Raw genomic sequence first — 17,541 nt, 5'->3', positions numbered from 1 at the left:
GTTCATAGCAGCATTATTTGTATTAGTAAAAAAAACCAAAAAACAAAAAACGCAAACTCTTTCAATTGACTCAAATTCCCAATGTCAAGATAACAAAATAAAATTGTGGCATTTTGACATGATTCAATACTAGTTAAAATGAATTCTTTTTTGTTCTTGTGGATTGGGAAACTCTATATTCCAATTCTATTTTTTCAGGGGACTCAATTTTTAATGCCCACACTATTTAAATGGTCTAATTAATCAACATGTCTGTCCTTACATGATAAAAGAACCTGAGGAACACTTTACCTGCCAACTTACAGGTTCTTATCTGACAGGGTCCACCCAGTATTTGACTGTTTTTCCACAAAGGTACGGTACCCGTCAATCAGAACACCTGTCAGTAGAACAAGATCCTGGAGGCCCTCCTGCTCTGCCCAGGAAAGGGGGAGAGGAGGGTGGTGATCCCAGAGACTCTTAAGAGAGCTCCCAGACTGTTGCACTGCTGTGTGCTGGCTAAATATCAGCCTAGATGCTAACCTACTTTTTAATCCACACCCTCACCCTTTGTAAAGAAAACTTTATTGGTAGGATTGCTTTTATAGGCATTGATTATTTAGATCTGCAAAAATGTTTGAAAATTTTGTTGCTTCTTACATTCTGTTCCCTCCTTCTGAATTTAATTTCCTTTTTCACCAGAAGAAATTATTATTCTTCAGTAATTTTTTCAAGTAGGATCTGAGTGGTGAACTCTCGTTTTTTGCATGAAAGTGTCTTTCTTTTTCAGTCTTAAATGACAGTTAAACTGAATCAAGAAGTCTATATTGACTGTGATTTTAAATTGGATATATATCATATATAATCCATTCTAAGAGGCCATATCAATTGTATCACAAAGAAAAGAATGCATTCCAATACCAGAGATGTTAGCATATGAAAATTTTATGTTTTAAAATCAATTAAATATAGTAGTAATATATTTTACTATATATGCAGTGTAAAAAGAATGCGCTTTGGAAGCAGGCAGAGCTGACTTCAAATCCTGGCTTTACGTCTTACTACTTTGTGACTGTGCGTGCCAACAGACTTCTGTGGGTTTCAGTTCATGAGATGTAAAACAAGAAAAACAGCACTATATTCGGGGTTGGCAGCTTTTCCTATAAAAGGTCAGACAGTAAATATTTTAAGCTTTGTGGGCTATACAATCACTACTCAGCTCTGCCGTTGTAGCCCCAGAAAAGCCATAGATCATACATATTCCTGTGCCTGAAATACAGCAGGTGTCAAAAAATGTACGTTTCTCCCTTCTACAACCTTTTCCTCAACATTTCTAAGAAAGATATAAATAACACATACAATAATTTCCATGGGGAAGTGAAGCCAAGTCCCATAAGCAGCAGTAGGAATGAAAATTATACAGAGCTCCTCAAACTTCCAATTTTTGAACATTTAGTCCCCAACAGTTGTAACTGCATTCGCTGAACTACTAAGGATCTACATTTTCTAAAACCTAGAGCAAATCAATCTCTAGGCCTCGACTTCCTAACCTTCAGTATGATCCAACTAGCAGTGTCTCTTCTACGTCCAAAGTGCCAAACCCCCACAAAAGAACCCAAAAGTATTTTTTGAACAAACATGATCATAAAAATATATCTGTGCTTAACCTCATACCAAACATTAGGTTGAGGTTAGGAAGCACAAAAATATGTACTCTACGGCCCTATACCATAACGCAAATAGATCAGTATCAGGTGGAAATAAAATGGTAGTATTTTCACAATATGTTAAGGAAAACACAAACAAAAGACACCTCCCCCCGCAAAAAAAAAAAGTACATCCATATTTCTTAAAACAACAATATGAAAATCTAGAGAAAAATAAAATCCTGGAAGGTTCCATGCCAATTATCTCTATTTTTCTTAATTGCTTGTTAAAACAATTGCTTGTTTTTAATTGCTTGTTAAAAATCCTTGTTAAACTCATGTTGACAGCAGTACTTTCTGAAAAAAACAGCCCCTGTATTTTATTGTGTCTGACTATTTAACCAATGTTCACATTACATAAATTGTTAACACTTAAAAATGGTTATTTTCCCCCCCATAAAATCCAGTATACTACAAAAGATGGAAAGAATAGTTTGACATTTGAAACATACTTCACAGCATTTAAATCCAGTGTGGCATACAAGTAATACAAGCACTTCATCCGTTCCGTAGTTTCCAAATTATGGGGAACCATGTACTGAGCAAAGATCCTCTCAACAAGCAATCTACAAAAGAACACAGAGAAGGGACTGTAGTAATGCTTTAAACGTATGTATTCAATTTGTATATAAAATTCCAAAACAAATAAAGAACACATATAAAAGAAATTTCTGCTTTCTGAGTAGAGATGTGAATTTCAATCAAAGATTTGTTTTCATAAGAACAGGGACAAAAAAGACTTTAGCTGGATGTACTGGAAATAGCCCCTATATCCAGCTAAGATAACTACTTCTGTGTGACCTTGGGCAAGTTAGTAAGGAGTCAATCTCCTTATCTGAATAATAAAGGGTTATAATAAAAACTACACCAGGTCCTTTGAAGTGACAAATTCTAAATATGTATACTCACAATTTAAAATTATGCAGAAATGTTTAAGTTTCTTTGAGTTTTTGTAGTGATCGTGATGAAAAAAGTCCGGGTTAAAAGTATAAAAAAGTGCTATCAAATCATAATGCAAATATCCCTGAATTGATGCTGCAGACTCAAAAAGTCTTAAAAAATTTCAGTTTTATAAAAATGATAACTATTATTGTCTTAGATAATGTTAACCTAAGATACTGTTTTCTTACCTCTTAAAATTGTAAGATGGCCTACTGGTTCTTAATTTTCTCATTCTGACCTGTTATAGGCAAGATCACTTGGATCCCACTAACAATCTGTCAAACCAATTCAGACTACAAGCAGGATTTACAGGTCTATTAACTATTCAGTGGTTAGGATACATACAAAGCTCTAATTTTACACTGGAATAAAAAAATACAAAGATTATATTCAGTTGTGTTTTTATACAGCCTTATAAACTGTTTTTAGCTCTGAGTAGGAATTGTTTTTATTTTCAATGTCTATAATCTAAAGGGTTTATTTGAATATTATTTGAAAAAATTGTATTTGAAAAGAAATAGCTGTGATCCTTATAACACAATTACCTATGAAGCAAAATTTAAATTATAGTAACACACATTCCTACTTTTCAATATTATTCTGTTCTAAAATAATACATGAAAATGAACATAAAAGCTGTAGCCATCCCTAAAGTTGTATGTACATTACTGCTTCATTTATGGCTTTGGTGGGAAGAAAATTAGTCACTACCTACCTTTAACTTGCAGTTAAAACTAAGGAAGGAGTTTAAAGTTATAAATAGTTTGCCTAAAACAACAGATCAACAACAGTTATATAACACCAAAACACCAAATATTTTATGTACAGTGCCCTTAACTTACCGATCATCAATACTATTTTGATAATATATATGTAGCAATTTGTCTTTGATCCATGAAATCTGTTTTGCAGCGTCTTTTCCAGCTGCTGATTGTAAAGCATATTTCTTATAAATTTGGGCAAGTCCCATCATGGCTTCTTTGCGCACTCTCCACTTAAAATAAAACCAAAAAATGATTTTTTATGATTCAAAAATGCTTCCATTATATTAACTCAGGAAAGTCTACTTTTCTAGTTTTTAATTTACTTTATACAATATATTTTCATAAAAACTAAGTTACTGGATATCAATTTATAAGGACTAGATGAAAAAACACAACTATCATTTTAATATATCTACTATGTAAAATACAGATACTTCAACACATATAAAGAATTTTAATGCTTTCAATATCCTGAAACATCACCTACCCCTAAAAACAAAAGTCAATCACAAGCTACATAAAGTCATTTGAACTGGTAAGGGAAAGCATGTTACAAAATTTTAAAAAGCAAAGACAGAACTAATTGTATAAACTGTGATTTATCCCTTACAATTTTTTTTCCAAACTATGGTGTATATTAAGCATATTTATATTAAAGGCATGTATGATATTGGCTTTATCAAACAAATGCTGAATGTAAAGTCACATCAGTGCTTCATTTTTTATATGTGGGAATCAGTTCAAGTATAAGAGGAATGTATTCAACTATTTTTAACAATAAATACATACTTATAGTAAGTATAAATACTTAGTGTATCTAACACTGCTTAATTATTTTGGAATGCGTTTATCCTTCAGTGTTACATAAACACAACACTACATTCAGTAGGATGTGAGTCATGTCTAGAATTTCATGAATCTGCAGATTATTTCTTTTTCTTTATTCCTTCTTCCGATGCAGTCTGTCAGTCATAGCAATATTCTCCCGTTGGTTTTTCTTTTAATGAATTACAGTAAGTTAAGCATACCCCTTATCCATTCATCACATACATACTGAAATAAAAGACTTCAGAAGCCTTACTCATAAAACTTCATCTCTAATTCCCTATTTTATCTCTAATTCCGCAAACTACTGCTCTGAGGAGAATTTGAAGATAGAGTATATTCTAATAGTATCAAAACCATAAATATATTCAATTATTTTTTGGTACTCAATTCTCCTTTTCCTTTGTTATGCCTTTTTGCCTTTTCATTGTTTAACACTCCAATGAAATACTCAATAAAAACAAGATTAAATTCATCAGCTAAAATAAGTGGCTTTGAATGCCCACAGGTTTCGAGGGAAAACCATGCAATTCCTGCCCATCTATTCTGCACGCACAACCTCATTATCAGAGAATCAAAATGATGGTGATAGCATAATCAACCTTATAAGCAACAATGTATTAAAATGCTGTATTTATCTAGTCAACGTAATTCACAGCTACCAATAGGCCTCCCACTTTCTTTGCTAATCCTTCACCAAAATGACTCTTAAGTGTAAGTCTATACACCCACCACGAAGGCAAGGAGGCAAGGGGTGGAGGAGAATGCACTCCCACTGCAAGCCTGACTGAGTCCTACTGCATCCCAGGCGATGAGGAATACAAACGTAACGCGGCAGGTCCTCTCTTCAGAAGCCACTAGGTAATGAGTGGAGCTAGTGCATGCTCACGCAAGAGGGAAGGTTGGGGACACAGAACGTGGGCCAGAAGCATGCTGGGTTTAGCTCTGCCAAGGTGAAGACATCTTTTCTTTTTCTATTCCATGGAAATTATAATATAACCAGCTAGTGCACTAACAACTGATACCCAAAGAAAAAGAAGAGAGAGCCAACAATATGAGAGCAGCTGTGTCAGAGGTCCTTTACAAAAGTCACTTATTAAAACCAGTGTAAAGCTGAACAGCTGACTACTCTACCACTGAAAGCCATCTCGTTTCTAGGGTGAGAACAAATAATGTTAATAAAAACTAATAACATATAATGTTACAAAAAGTAATACCTTTTCATAAACATTATTTTAAACACTAAATGCCTTCCCAAAAGGGCTAATTACATTTAAATCCCAATATTTTCAAATGAAACACTATTAAACTTCAAGTATTCAAAACGAAAACTTATTAATCATTTTTACTCCTACTTACCCGTTTATCTAATGTTCTCTCTCTCACAAAATTAAGCAAGTGATCGTTCACCAAAAGAATATCCTTTTTAGCAGCTGTAACTATAGACACAATAACATCATGTCTAATAGCTTCCTCAGGGTCATGTGACCTCACTTTAAGATACTCTGAAAGATAAAATTTTATTTCATTAAAATGGAACTTTAACAATTAAAATATTTTAAAAACTTGCATAAGACCTTTGAAAGTAAACCATAACAAAAACAAAACCTAAGTAGAAGGTTCAATGATTCAAGAAAATTAGGAGCAGAGGATGGAGGAAAATGGTCTGTCCTTCAGCGAAAACAGAAGTTTACATGCCACTGAGCAGTAAAACACCCCCTTTGGGGTGCCGGGTAGTTAAGGAGCTCCTAACCTCATTAGTTAAACACACCATATAAATGAACCAAGAAGTATATCAACATTAAATATTTCACGTCTATTTTTGTTTAAATGTTTAAAATATTCAAGTGGTTTACTGGGAAAGGCTAGAGTATTCCAGTTTCTATTCCTTAATTAACTGGGGAAACGTTGAGTGAGGTTGTTGAGACAAAAACAGTGAGATGCTTGTCACCAAGAAACAGGATTACAGGAAAGACCACAGGCCATTGCATTTAACTGAACGAAGAAAGTCCAAAGGGAATGCAGAAGAAATGAAACATTTAACAATTATGAGTGCCTGCAGGAGTATCTTAAAGTCAAAAACATTCTCCATCTAGCATGGAGAACGCTGAAAGAAAACTTAACCATCTTCAGTAATAAGACATTAACCTTATGGAAGAGGCCCCACAACTGAATATAAATTAAAAAAATAAAATATTCAGCTTTTTATAATAAGACCAGTAAGACACAATTTCATTGTTTGGATTTGGAGTAATAAATATAGCCAAGCCTATACAAAACAAACTGTGCTTATGATGGTGAATGAATTTACTTCTCTCTAAAACAATTTCACAAATAATTATAATGTAAAGACTCATAAAACCCCTACTCAGGTCTTATGACTTTCCACCTTGAGCATTCTCTACTAATAGAAACTATTCTAAAAAATGAAAAAGACCATATGGTTGCTAAAAAGCTTCTGAATAGAAAGGTTATTTTACCTAACTCAGTAAAGAAAGTAATTTTTAGTAGTGACTTCAAATGGAGTATGTTAAATATATCTCAAGTTTATTTCCCCACCAAGATAAATATAGGAGTTTTACCTTTCACTGTACCTGTTTTGAATGTAATATATATTATTTTAGGTGTCACTAAAAAGAAAAAAAGCAATGACACACCAAATTTTAAGATGCATCCCAATTTGCCTAAAACAAATCATTCATATTAAACAGGTATACACCAAGAACTATTAACTTATAAATATTTAGTGTGCAGTCAAAAAAAGAGAAGAAAGAAATTCTCAACAGTTACTTAGCATGAGAAAGTACCTAATAATACTCTTCACAATATGGCTGTCCCTCAAACTTGGCTGAAACCACAAGGATGAAACTCAAACACACTGCAGAGAAAACAAATAAGATAAATGTGTGTGTATCACACACATTTATCTCAGCTCACTCCTGAAACCCTAAGAAAATGTTTTTTAAATGGGACAAGTAACGAGACCACAGCAAAGAGATTTTCAACAAAATTTTGGCAGATGGATGACGGGTAAACACCAGAGGATAAAGGAAAAGGATGAAATCCAAAAGGGGAAGAAAATAAATGAGCTCAATTCCATGGTGGAAGAACCTTGAAACTGGTTGGAAATTCAAGACACGAAGCTTTAAGAAAGGCAGAGAGATAAAGACTGCAGCTGAAAACCTGAGGAGTGGTGGAAGATTTGCATAAAGAGAAGTTAGACCCCTAGATTTTTCAGAACTTTTAGCCAATTACAAAAATTAAAATGTGCCCAAAGAGAGGATGAAGACTAGAAAATCATGAAACATATGTTTCATAAAAAATGAAACTATATATAGCCAGCCCTCCATATACACTGGTTCCACATCTATGGATTCAAGTAAACACCAAGTGAAAATATTTGAAAAAGAAAAAAACGTTACGTTGTTTCTGGCGTGTACTGCTTAGTCAGGCCTATGATGGTTGCTTCTGTACTGAACATGCACAGGTTTTCATGTCATTATTCTCTAAACAACACAGTTTAACAACCACTTGCACAAAACTCACATTATATTAGGGGCTGTGATCTTGAGATGACTTGAATGTGTAAGGCGGGGTTGCGTAGGACATACTTGCGTACATACGTACATGTAAATACTATACCACTTTGTACAAGGGACTTGACTTAAGCAGGCTCAGAGTTTGGTATCCATAGGGCAGGGACGGGACCAATCCGCTGCAGATACCGGGGGACCACTGTACTGTCTTTTGGTAAACCAAAACTTTCCAAATCATCATTAGGACTGAAAAGACTGGTGAAATAATTCACATCTGAAGTATATTTTAAATAGCTATTAAAAAAATCAAAAAATCTATTATTTAGCCAATAATAAACTTTGCTTTAAAATTCTGACTGTAAAAATATGTTTAAGTTTTTTATACTTTTAAAAAGATCCTGAATAGATAAGAGAATTATTACAAAGAAAAACAAGAAAAATAAAGAACAAATCAATTTAAAAAAACGGATGGGCTTAAAATTTAAACAGATACTTCATAAAAGAAAAAAACGTACCAATATGCACATTAAAATGATGTTCCATCTCATTAGTCATCAGGAAAATGCAAATTAAAACCACAACAGAACAGCAAGACCCACGAAAATGGCTAAAATCAAAAAGATTGACAACACAAAATGTTGACAAGGACGCTGAACAACTGGACTTCAAACATTTTTGTGCAAGTGGAAAACAGTACAACTACTATGGAGCACTTACTAGTCATTTCTTATAAAGTTAAACATGTATTAACCCTATGACGAGCAATTTCACTCCTAAGTAGTTCCAAAAAGGCATAAAAACATAAATTCACAGAAACACTTGTACAAGAATATTCACAGTAATCTTAGTCATAATAGCCCCAAACTGAAAACAACTCAGTTATCCATCAACAACAACAACAAAAAGGGTATTTATAACAATGGAATATGACTCAGTAAGAAAGAAGAACAAAGTAAAAATACACGAGTCTCAAAGACACTAGAGCAACTAAACTTTTCAACTCCTGATAGGCTTCTCTCTGGAGAATCTAAGTAGTTGAAGAGGAAGTATCTAAGCGAAAGGTTTTCCAAGGAATAACCCACCCCAATGACTCTAAGCGAAGGTCAGACTCAACAATCCCACCCAGACACTCAGGGCTTCTTGAAGACCTTTTTATTTAGTCCCCACTCTTCATTATGGGCAAATAGCTGAGGATTGTCAAGCGCTTAAGGAACATCTCTAACGTGGAAAATACAAAGAAAGCAAATGAAAAGTGGGGAAGACATTTTGTAGGAAAAAGTTCTCCAAAACACTACCATTAATGTTTTCAGAGAATATTGCGTCAGTAACACCAGGGTGCTACAGTAAAAGGAATACCCAGGGGAAAAGAGAAGGAGAAAGAGAAAAGGGAGCCAGACACGCAGATGCAGGCGTGCACCAGGACAGGAGGCAGGGGAGAGGAGGTAAGAGGAAGAATGGACTGTCTCATGGTCAATGCTGTAAAGCAGAAGCTCCAGGGCAAGCAGTCCACATTCAGATGTGAGTAGGCAGATAGTGTTCCAAGCAGGATATCTTCCCCCCAAATAGGATGAAACTGATGAATACCTACTGTTTAAATCTGACTGATAGGAAATCAACAAAACCTGAAAACATTATTATGACAAACGGTTGTTAAAAATGTTACAAAAGGCTATACTTTATAATTTTCTTTACGAGAAGAAACTCGGAAGTAGTAAGACGCAACAGTGAGCAAACACTATAAAATGAGCAGTTAAAAATGTAGTACAAGTTGGTATAACGTTTCAAAAAAGTAATCAAGTAATAACAATAATGTGAAAGATGAGAAGAATGTTCAGAGTGCAAGGTTTCAAGGGTCCCTGACTGCTCAAAAAGAAGCTGGAGAGTTCTGATTAACTTTAGACTTCATTAATCAATTATGCAGTGAAAACACCAAAGGGAATGTTAACCTCCAAGCCCATAGAGAAAAATATGGAAAAATGAGAACAAAGAAAATAAATCAATTGAACAGAAAAAAAGCAGAAAAAAAAGCAGCAAAGAAAAAGCATGGAAAACCGAAAACACAAAATAAGAAGTACAAATATATTCAACTACATCAAATAACAGTATCATCTCAATAAAAATTTTAAAACACGTGACAATACTGTATCTAATTTATGGACTGATACACATGTAGCATTGACAGAAAACCACGAACAAGATGCATAACAAATTTAATAGCATGGTTACCCTCTACAGAAATGGGAAAGAGAATAGTTTGTGAGGGGCATTTCAACAATCTCTACAATTTCTTTCTTTTTAAAAATCTCTTAAGCAAATACAGCAAATTGCTAACATTTCTGAGGAAGACAGAGTAGCTATTACGTTCACATGTATTTTCTGAACTATTTTATAATTTTTGAAAAATTAACAGAACAGCAATAGTTTAATATGTGATATTCTCTTTACTACAAAAATACAAAGTTCTGAACCACGTTATAATTATTCAGAAAACTTACCTCCATTTTAGCAGGTTAGTCTACAATTTAATGACTCTCACCTAAGTTCTCAAAATACTGAAAAACATTCAAGTCTTATAATCTACTGAAAGTCAAGACGTGTTCAAATCCAAATGCCTGAAATATTTTTAGAATTGTTCTTAACTAAGAAACTAATGTTATCTCTGATAACACCAACATTTTACAGGTGCTTCCAGAGTAAGGACACACTAGGAGGTAAAAATTCTACCTCCTAGCAGAGAGTAACTTCCATGATTGATGAACTGAAACAAGACTTTGCCTATCACAATAGCAAAAAAAGGTGTCGTTTTTTTGTTTATTGTCCTATATATAAAACCATTTTTTCCCCACCATCTAGAATATTTGCTGCTGTTGTGGGTATAAGAGTACCTGTTAAGTCCTTTGCTAAATCTGGATGGTTCATGAGACAGTGGCTAGCAAATTTCACACATTCCAGACGTATTGGTACATGGATGTCATTGAACCTGATAAAATATAAAGGCAGTGATATTTAATATCAGAGAAAGAGATAAGTGCTTAATCTGCACTCAATTTATGTTTATTTCCCTAATTAAAAGGATAATTCAAAGTGAAACCAGGCTATTTTAACAAAATTTTTGAGATACTATTATATGTATAAATATTTTAGACCCTCTGTATTTAAACTAGGACAATCTCCTGTGAGAACTATGTACTTTTAAGGAGCATGTTTAAACAATACACATTTGGCTTAAGTACAAGAATTAAAATGACAAAATTGTTCCTATAAATATTATACTTTCAAATGTGTTTGTTTATGCAAGTATATACACAGTTCATAGATACAGTATATAAATCCCATACTGTGTTTGAAAAGAAAGGTTTCCCTCAAAGAATTCTTTCTTAAATATAGAGCATTCACAAATGTGTGGTTGGTCTTGCACTAAATTCCGTGTTATTTTACATGTCTCTAAAATTGTGCCCAAATTAGTCCTATCCAGCTAACTATCACAATTATTACGTGTCCACTATTATCAAAGCCAATTTTTACATGGAAAGGTAAGGATCTTAGTACGTATCTCTAAAAAAATGAAAACTCTGGTTGATATGTCCTTTAAGTATCTTTTAATTTTATATTTTCCCTCCCATCTCTTTTTTTCCCCTTATAATTTGGTGAAGCAACTGTTTGGTGTTTGTGTATGTAGTGTCTTCCCACAGTTAAGATTTTGCTAATTGTATCATTCTGATGTCGATGTCAATTAACAGGCTCCCCTCTCTCCTCAATCCTGTAAATTGGTAGTCCGATCCAGAGACCTGACTATGTTAGAAGGCACTGCACTCCTCTATCAGGAGGCACTGATAGGTCTAGTTGTCTAAACCACTGATTCTCAAAACCCAGATACATTAGTTCATTATGGACTATAAAATAGTGATTTTTTAAAAAACACATAAAAAAACTTTTTAAGTAATAAGAACATTAAAGCGAAGTGAGTTTTCCACTCAATATTTTCAGATGTCTTAATTCTATAAGATCAAAGGTTTCCAAATCTTGTGTTGCCCATTTCATAATAAACAAATTTAACATTATTAAAGAAAAAAAGAAGTCTTCAAAATAAGCATCAAATTACTCATGAAAGCTTATTACTAGAAAAAAATTTGTTCTATGAAGTATACTAAAAAAACAATTCTAAAAAGGAAATATTACAAAGTAATAAAAAGGTGACATAAAATTTAGGATTTTCCCCCCAAAACCTATAAAATAAAGTCTGAGAAATCTAAATCCTGATTTAAAGATATACTGAATGCCTATATGTAAAATTGTATTTTTGTTTAACACAGTCAATAAAATGGATTTTAAATTGAATTGCATGATTTAATTACACTTATAAAATACTCTGCATTACTACCCAAGAACTTCGCATTGAATTGAAGAGAAAAAAGTTAAGAAACAAAACTCAAAATGACAAGAGCTAATACGTATTAGTTTATCACAACTTGTTAAATATTATTATTGAGTTTCGAAGAGATAAATCAGATTAAAAATTTAGCACTTAACAAGCACTTATAAAGGCTTGTATCCCTATTAAAAAGAGATTAAATTTATCATAATTCGTTGGCAGTTCTGGTATTAAGATGGAAGAGAAGTGATGACATAATTATTTCAATACAAAGAAAACAGAGTAAATCTTTAAATACTATTTATTTATAATTATTTAATTGCATTATTTTTATGAGGATAATTTGAAAGGAAAAAAATCCCCCTTTATCTTTAGGGTCAAAGTAGGTTTTGGTCAGGGCACCTGAAGGGGTTTTAATATATTCAAAGTCAGGATACCTTTAGAAACATAAAAATAAATATAAACACACTTCAAATTTTGCAACCAGTTTTATGAGATTTGTGGAACATTAAAAGCGTACAAGTTATCATTTCTTTAAATGAGAAATGGAGAAAGAAGGCTAGGTGGAGGAACATACATAATCATTTATTTATTCATTCTGTGGATGCCCTTAGAATACATATCTCCAAATAATATAATTAAATATTTTGTGTCTGGGTGGGAAGGGGTTTTTCTCTCACAGTGATGTATTTTCTGTTGTAATTAATCACTGTTATGTAACAATACATTTTAATTTCATTATCAGAATACTTTGTGAGATAGCTTTTTAAATGTATCATCTTTTAAAAATTACTGAGGACAAAATAAGACGAAAAGAAAAAGAGAAATTGTAAATATGGCCAACACTACTTTCACTCAAACTTCCAAACCATAAAACTTCATTTTTATGATTTCAGGAACAGTCGTGTTTTAAAATAATGTAAGTAGATACACACATACATGACTTTTATACAGGACACCAAAAATCATATACCTGCCCAAGTAACACTGCCAAAGTGGTTTGTTTTGAGAAGCCAATTCTGAATCCTTCGCCCCAAACATTTTTGCCAGTAGTTTAACAACTTGCAGGCGTTCCTCATTATCATTGCTCTAAAACAAAACACAACCACAGATTAAAAATCATGACACAGATATCTTCAGAATAATTTTTCCCATGATCTCCCTTATCCTCCAATTCCACAGAGCACTTTCCATAAACTCCAGATGAAATATTAGACATAAAAATGCTCAATATACTTTTCACAAAATTAAATATTATCTTAAATGCTCTAACCATCGCAAATTACATTAAAGCAGTACTCCCTGCTTCAAAATACATCTCAAAGTTTAATTAAATGTTAGAAGTTCCCTCCACTAAATGACACTTACTTGCATTCAGAGTCAAATTCAAAAACTAACTCAAATCAAGCGTACTTCGGACCCTTGAAAAACTGTCTGTGGTTTTTAAGAACAGACACTGATAGAGGTCAGGCCTACAGTAAACAGAATTTCGCATGACTGTCCTGGTTAAGCTCTTGGTGGAAATAAGCACGTGCTCAAGTTTCCCAACAGGAGAGTCAGATCATGTACATATACCAGATTCATAACGGAGTTCAATATTATGATGAAGCCTTGCACATGCAAAACCTATAATTTCTGCTTCCTATACTACATTGTGAGTACCCTGGGGACCAGAACTCAATTTTACTATTGATTTCGGTACCTCCCACAGATGACATAATGCTAAATATATGAGCCAGCCACTATACTAGAGCTCAACATAAAATGTGACAAATGGAATAGCAAACAGCAGTAATATTCAAGGTGCTATGGACAGTATTGGGCAAATTTTTTTTTAAACCAATGCCTCATCCTAATATTAAGAGCCCCCATAATCTGACCTAACTAACTCATCTCTATTATCTCTCTCATTATTCCTCTTAATAAGTACTTTTCAATCCTGGCTGCACATTAGAATGACCTCTAAAGCTTTAAAAAAATAAGAGACACACACAAAACAAACAAACAAAAAACAACTGATGTCTGGACTCTATGCCAGAAATTCCCATCAACCAGTCTGGTTTAATGCCTGGACATGTACTTGTTTACTAAGGCTCCACAAGTGAAAATTCTAATGTGCAGTCAGGGATGATTTAAATTTCCTTTATGCTCCCATCCGACTGTCATTTTTTGTGTAGCACCAATTCACCCAGCACTTTCCGACCTATGTTTCTGAATGATGTTTCCTTTGCTTCAATTGTATGCTTTTTGTATCTTTTATGACACTTAACGATATCTGGCCCATTATTAGTCGGGATTATTTTTAACTTTTCCTCCCATGGAATTTAACTAGATGTTAAATTTGCTGAAAGCAGGGTCGATAATTCCTTATTTTATACAAAATTTCTTATAGTATTCAATGTTTTTATTAGAGAAAATCAGACCAACAAATAATTAAAGGTATGCCTGCCTCATCAAAATCACTAAGAACAAAAGGGGGGGGTGGGGGCAGAAAGGCAGGTGAATCAAATAGCCTACTTGAGAAATACAATAAAAATATACCCCCAAATAAAACAAGAATTATTACACTACAGTACAAACATGTACTGTTTGTTATTTTGAAAAAAGACAAATCAAAATTTTTAGAAACAAGAAATACAACACAGAAATAATTTAAGAACTTTTCTGGGTGGTACACTGGGATTCATCAAAGGCTATTAATTACAACCAGCTTTGTTTCACCTTCCTGTAATAATTTGAAAGAGAAAGGAATATCCCCCAAATTTACACGTGAAACTCAATTTTATGGCATAATTTAATGCCAAGGCAATGGGAACATGCCTACAAGATTCCAGAGAATTATGTGAAAAGCAAAGGAACTTTCAACATAGGCAAGTATAAAATAACATGCACAAAGGGAAAATATTTCATCTTATGTGGATAATAGACCCTAAACTATTTTTACGGCCCAATCAAAGGGTCTTGGGAACTACTATAAAATGTGCCTTGAAAACATAAGTTTAGATGTACAGCTATGACTTCAAAAGTTAAGTCACAACCTAGAATTTATCTGGAAAATATTATGAGGAAAATACCACCCTGTTAATCGTTAATTAAGCAGCTACTATCTGCTAGGAACCATGGTAGGCATTGAGATACACAAATAGGCAAGTCACAAATGTGTAAATAAGTAACAGTAATATACCGTCCCATCTGTAATATGCAGATAAAACCACTAAGAATTAAAAGCCATAAATAATGCTCTTTGCTAATTTAGTTGACAGAAGCATATTATTTTTAGAATAGTTACCTTTAATTTAAATTCAAGCTGGGGTAAAACTGAGAGCAGCAAATGACTATCAATATTATAGAGTTCCAAAATTAAGTCAAAGACATGCTCTGACAAATCGCTGATAGATGTTTTCCCAAGCATCAAAACCTGATTAAAAAACTTGTGAGAAAGAAAATTTATCATTAACAGAAACACCATAGATAAAATCAGTTTTCTCAAATCTTAATTATTATTAATTCATTATTATTTTATACAAATTCTAACTAGGCATATCAAAACATTTTCTAACAGTAGGTGGAAAATTCACTACACGGGTACATAAAAAGAAAAAAATACAGACCTCACCTTGTACACAATAAAAAATAGGTACTTTGTATTAACTCACCAATTACTGTATCAGTAAACACCCAACTACCAATCACACTTCATTCCCCCTTTACAATACTGACTCTAGTTTATCCTACATTAGTTACTAGTGTACATGTCTTAATTTCTCTACGAAATAAATTTCTTAAGGGCAAAGGATCACATCTCGTTCACTATACCATGTATAGGAGACAACAGCATGAAAGATAAAGCCATATACCTTCACAACAGGAGCCAATTCCATTTTTAAAATATGTAATTTTATATTTATAATGTAAATCAACCTCTTGCTAATCTTTTATTTTATCAACGTGTAATGAACAACATACAAGATTTACAGCACTAATTAAAATCCAATTAAAAGCACACTCAAACACAAGAAAAATCCAAATTGAACAGCTTTTTTTTTCCTTTAAGCATCCAGCTCTAACTAGTTTCCACATTCAGATCACAATACTCCTGAAACTGGTAAAGATGAATGACATAATAGTCAAGTTCCTTTCCAAATAAATGAAAATTAACCCAGATCATACACCACATATTCTCAACAGTATCTTCTGTCACCTTGAAGAAGGAGTTAGATTCTTTACACCCCTTAAGCTGCCCTGATCTCCTCTTTGACAGTAACACACAACTTGGTTTACTTAGGTTTTCTATATGTTAAGTATAAAGCCAATGACTTCACATTTCTGTGTCTCTTCTGCTTACTTTGAATACTTAGGTTGTTCTTAAACGGTTTCTTAGGTCTCCCCTAGCCATGCAAGAGAGAAAAACAAATTCTATTTTACTATTCTTTCTTTACTGGTTTTAAAAATAACTTGTTTGTCCTCCGTGTTTATCAATTCTGTGGGAAAAGAATCATGACATCAAATGTTCAATTCTCATTTAGGTTGAAAATAAAGTGGTTTTGTTGTTTCCATTCACAAATTTTCTCCTGTTTAAAAACAGTAAATCTACCTTTCCTTAACAAAAAACTAATAATCGCTTCCAATGTGGCTGACCATCTTGGTGATTAAACTGCCCTCTTACTCTATCAGTCTGGGGAAAACTCATTTGAAAGTGAGAAAAAAAAAAAACCCTCTCTGGATTAACTTCTTAAAAACTCCATCAAAAACATTCATTTAAAAATTATAATCTCCATAAAGGACCACGTCAGGCTTTTCAACTGTATAATAAGAACCTAGCACAGTGCCTGACACAGAGTAGGTAACAGATACATATTTAGTAAATGAATAATATGGAACACGTACTATGACACAGATATAAACAATCGATACCCTACATGAGGGCTTACAATTTAGTAGAGATGGATATAGATTTGATTAAAGTACTTCCTTCCAACAAAGATTAATCTTTCATTTATAAATGGGTAACTAATATTCACACTACAAATTATTTTGTAACAAATGCCTCCTAATGAAAGGAGTATGAGTAAGCTATAGGTGGGTAATAAATTCTACCTTAGATTTAAGCAATCAATTTTAATTACAAAAGAGTTTTCACATTAAATAACATTCTCTATCATCAACGCCAATTTACAGACACAAAAAGCGAGAATACATGAGATTAAGCAATTGAACCAAATTTTACCTATATCAAGATGGACTTGATAAAATTTTTTTCATTACAAAATAATTTTGTGCTGCCTCTTAAAACACGTGATTAAAATTATCTGGTCAAAAATAGTAACACTGCCAAGTGATCCATGCAGGACGTTTTTTGAATTGTCAATACACAATTTTTGTTCTTGATACACAATAAACTTTTCAAAAATACAGAT

The 17,541-nt window shown here is 33.1% G+C and overlaps 1 protein-coding gene across 6 annotated transcripts in view; it reads right to left on the bottom strand.

Annotated features, from left to right (window-relative positions):
- PDS5B (PDS5 cohesin associated factor B) overlaps nt 1-17,541 on the bottom strand; it is a 160,947-nt gene that overhangs the window by 78,333 nt on the left and 65,073 nt on the right. For all 6 annotated transcript variants that reach the window (XM_081046588.1, XM_081046583.1, XM_081046584.1 and 3 more), the window contains exons 8-13: nt 15,414-15,554; nt 13,098-13,213; nt 10,638-10,732; nt 5,576-5,721; nt 3,470-3,621; nt 2,138-2,251 (exon numbers count right to left, since the gene is read on the bottom strand). In XM_081046588.1, coding sequence (XP_080902714.1) covers nt 2,138-2,251; nt 3,470-3,621; nt 5,576-5,721; nt 10,638-10,732; nt 13,098-13,213; nt 15,414-15,554 — 764 coding nt within the window. The remainder of the gene's footprint in view (nt 1-2,137; nt 2,252-3,469; nt 3,622-5,575; nt 5,722-10,637; nt 10,733-13,097; nt 13,214-15,413; nt 15,555-17,541) is intronic.

This window comes from Rhinolophus hipposideros (genome assembly GCF_964194185.1).
Source record: "Rhinolophus hipposideros genome assembly, chromosome: 4".
Classification (NCBI taxonomy): Eukaryota; Metazoa; Chordata; class Mammalia; order Chiroptera; family Rhinolophidae; genus Rhinolophus; species Rhinolophus hipposideros.
The sequence above is the reverse complement of the archived record's forward strand: the minus strand, read 5'-3'. Positions and strand labels throughout refer to the sequence as shown.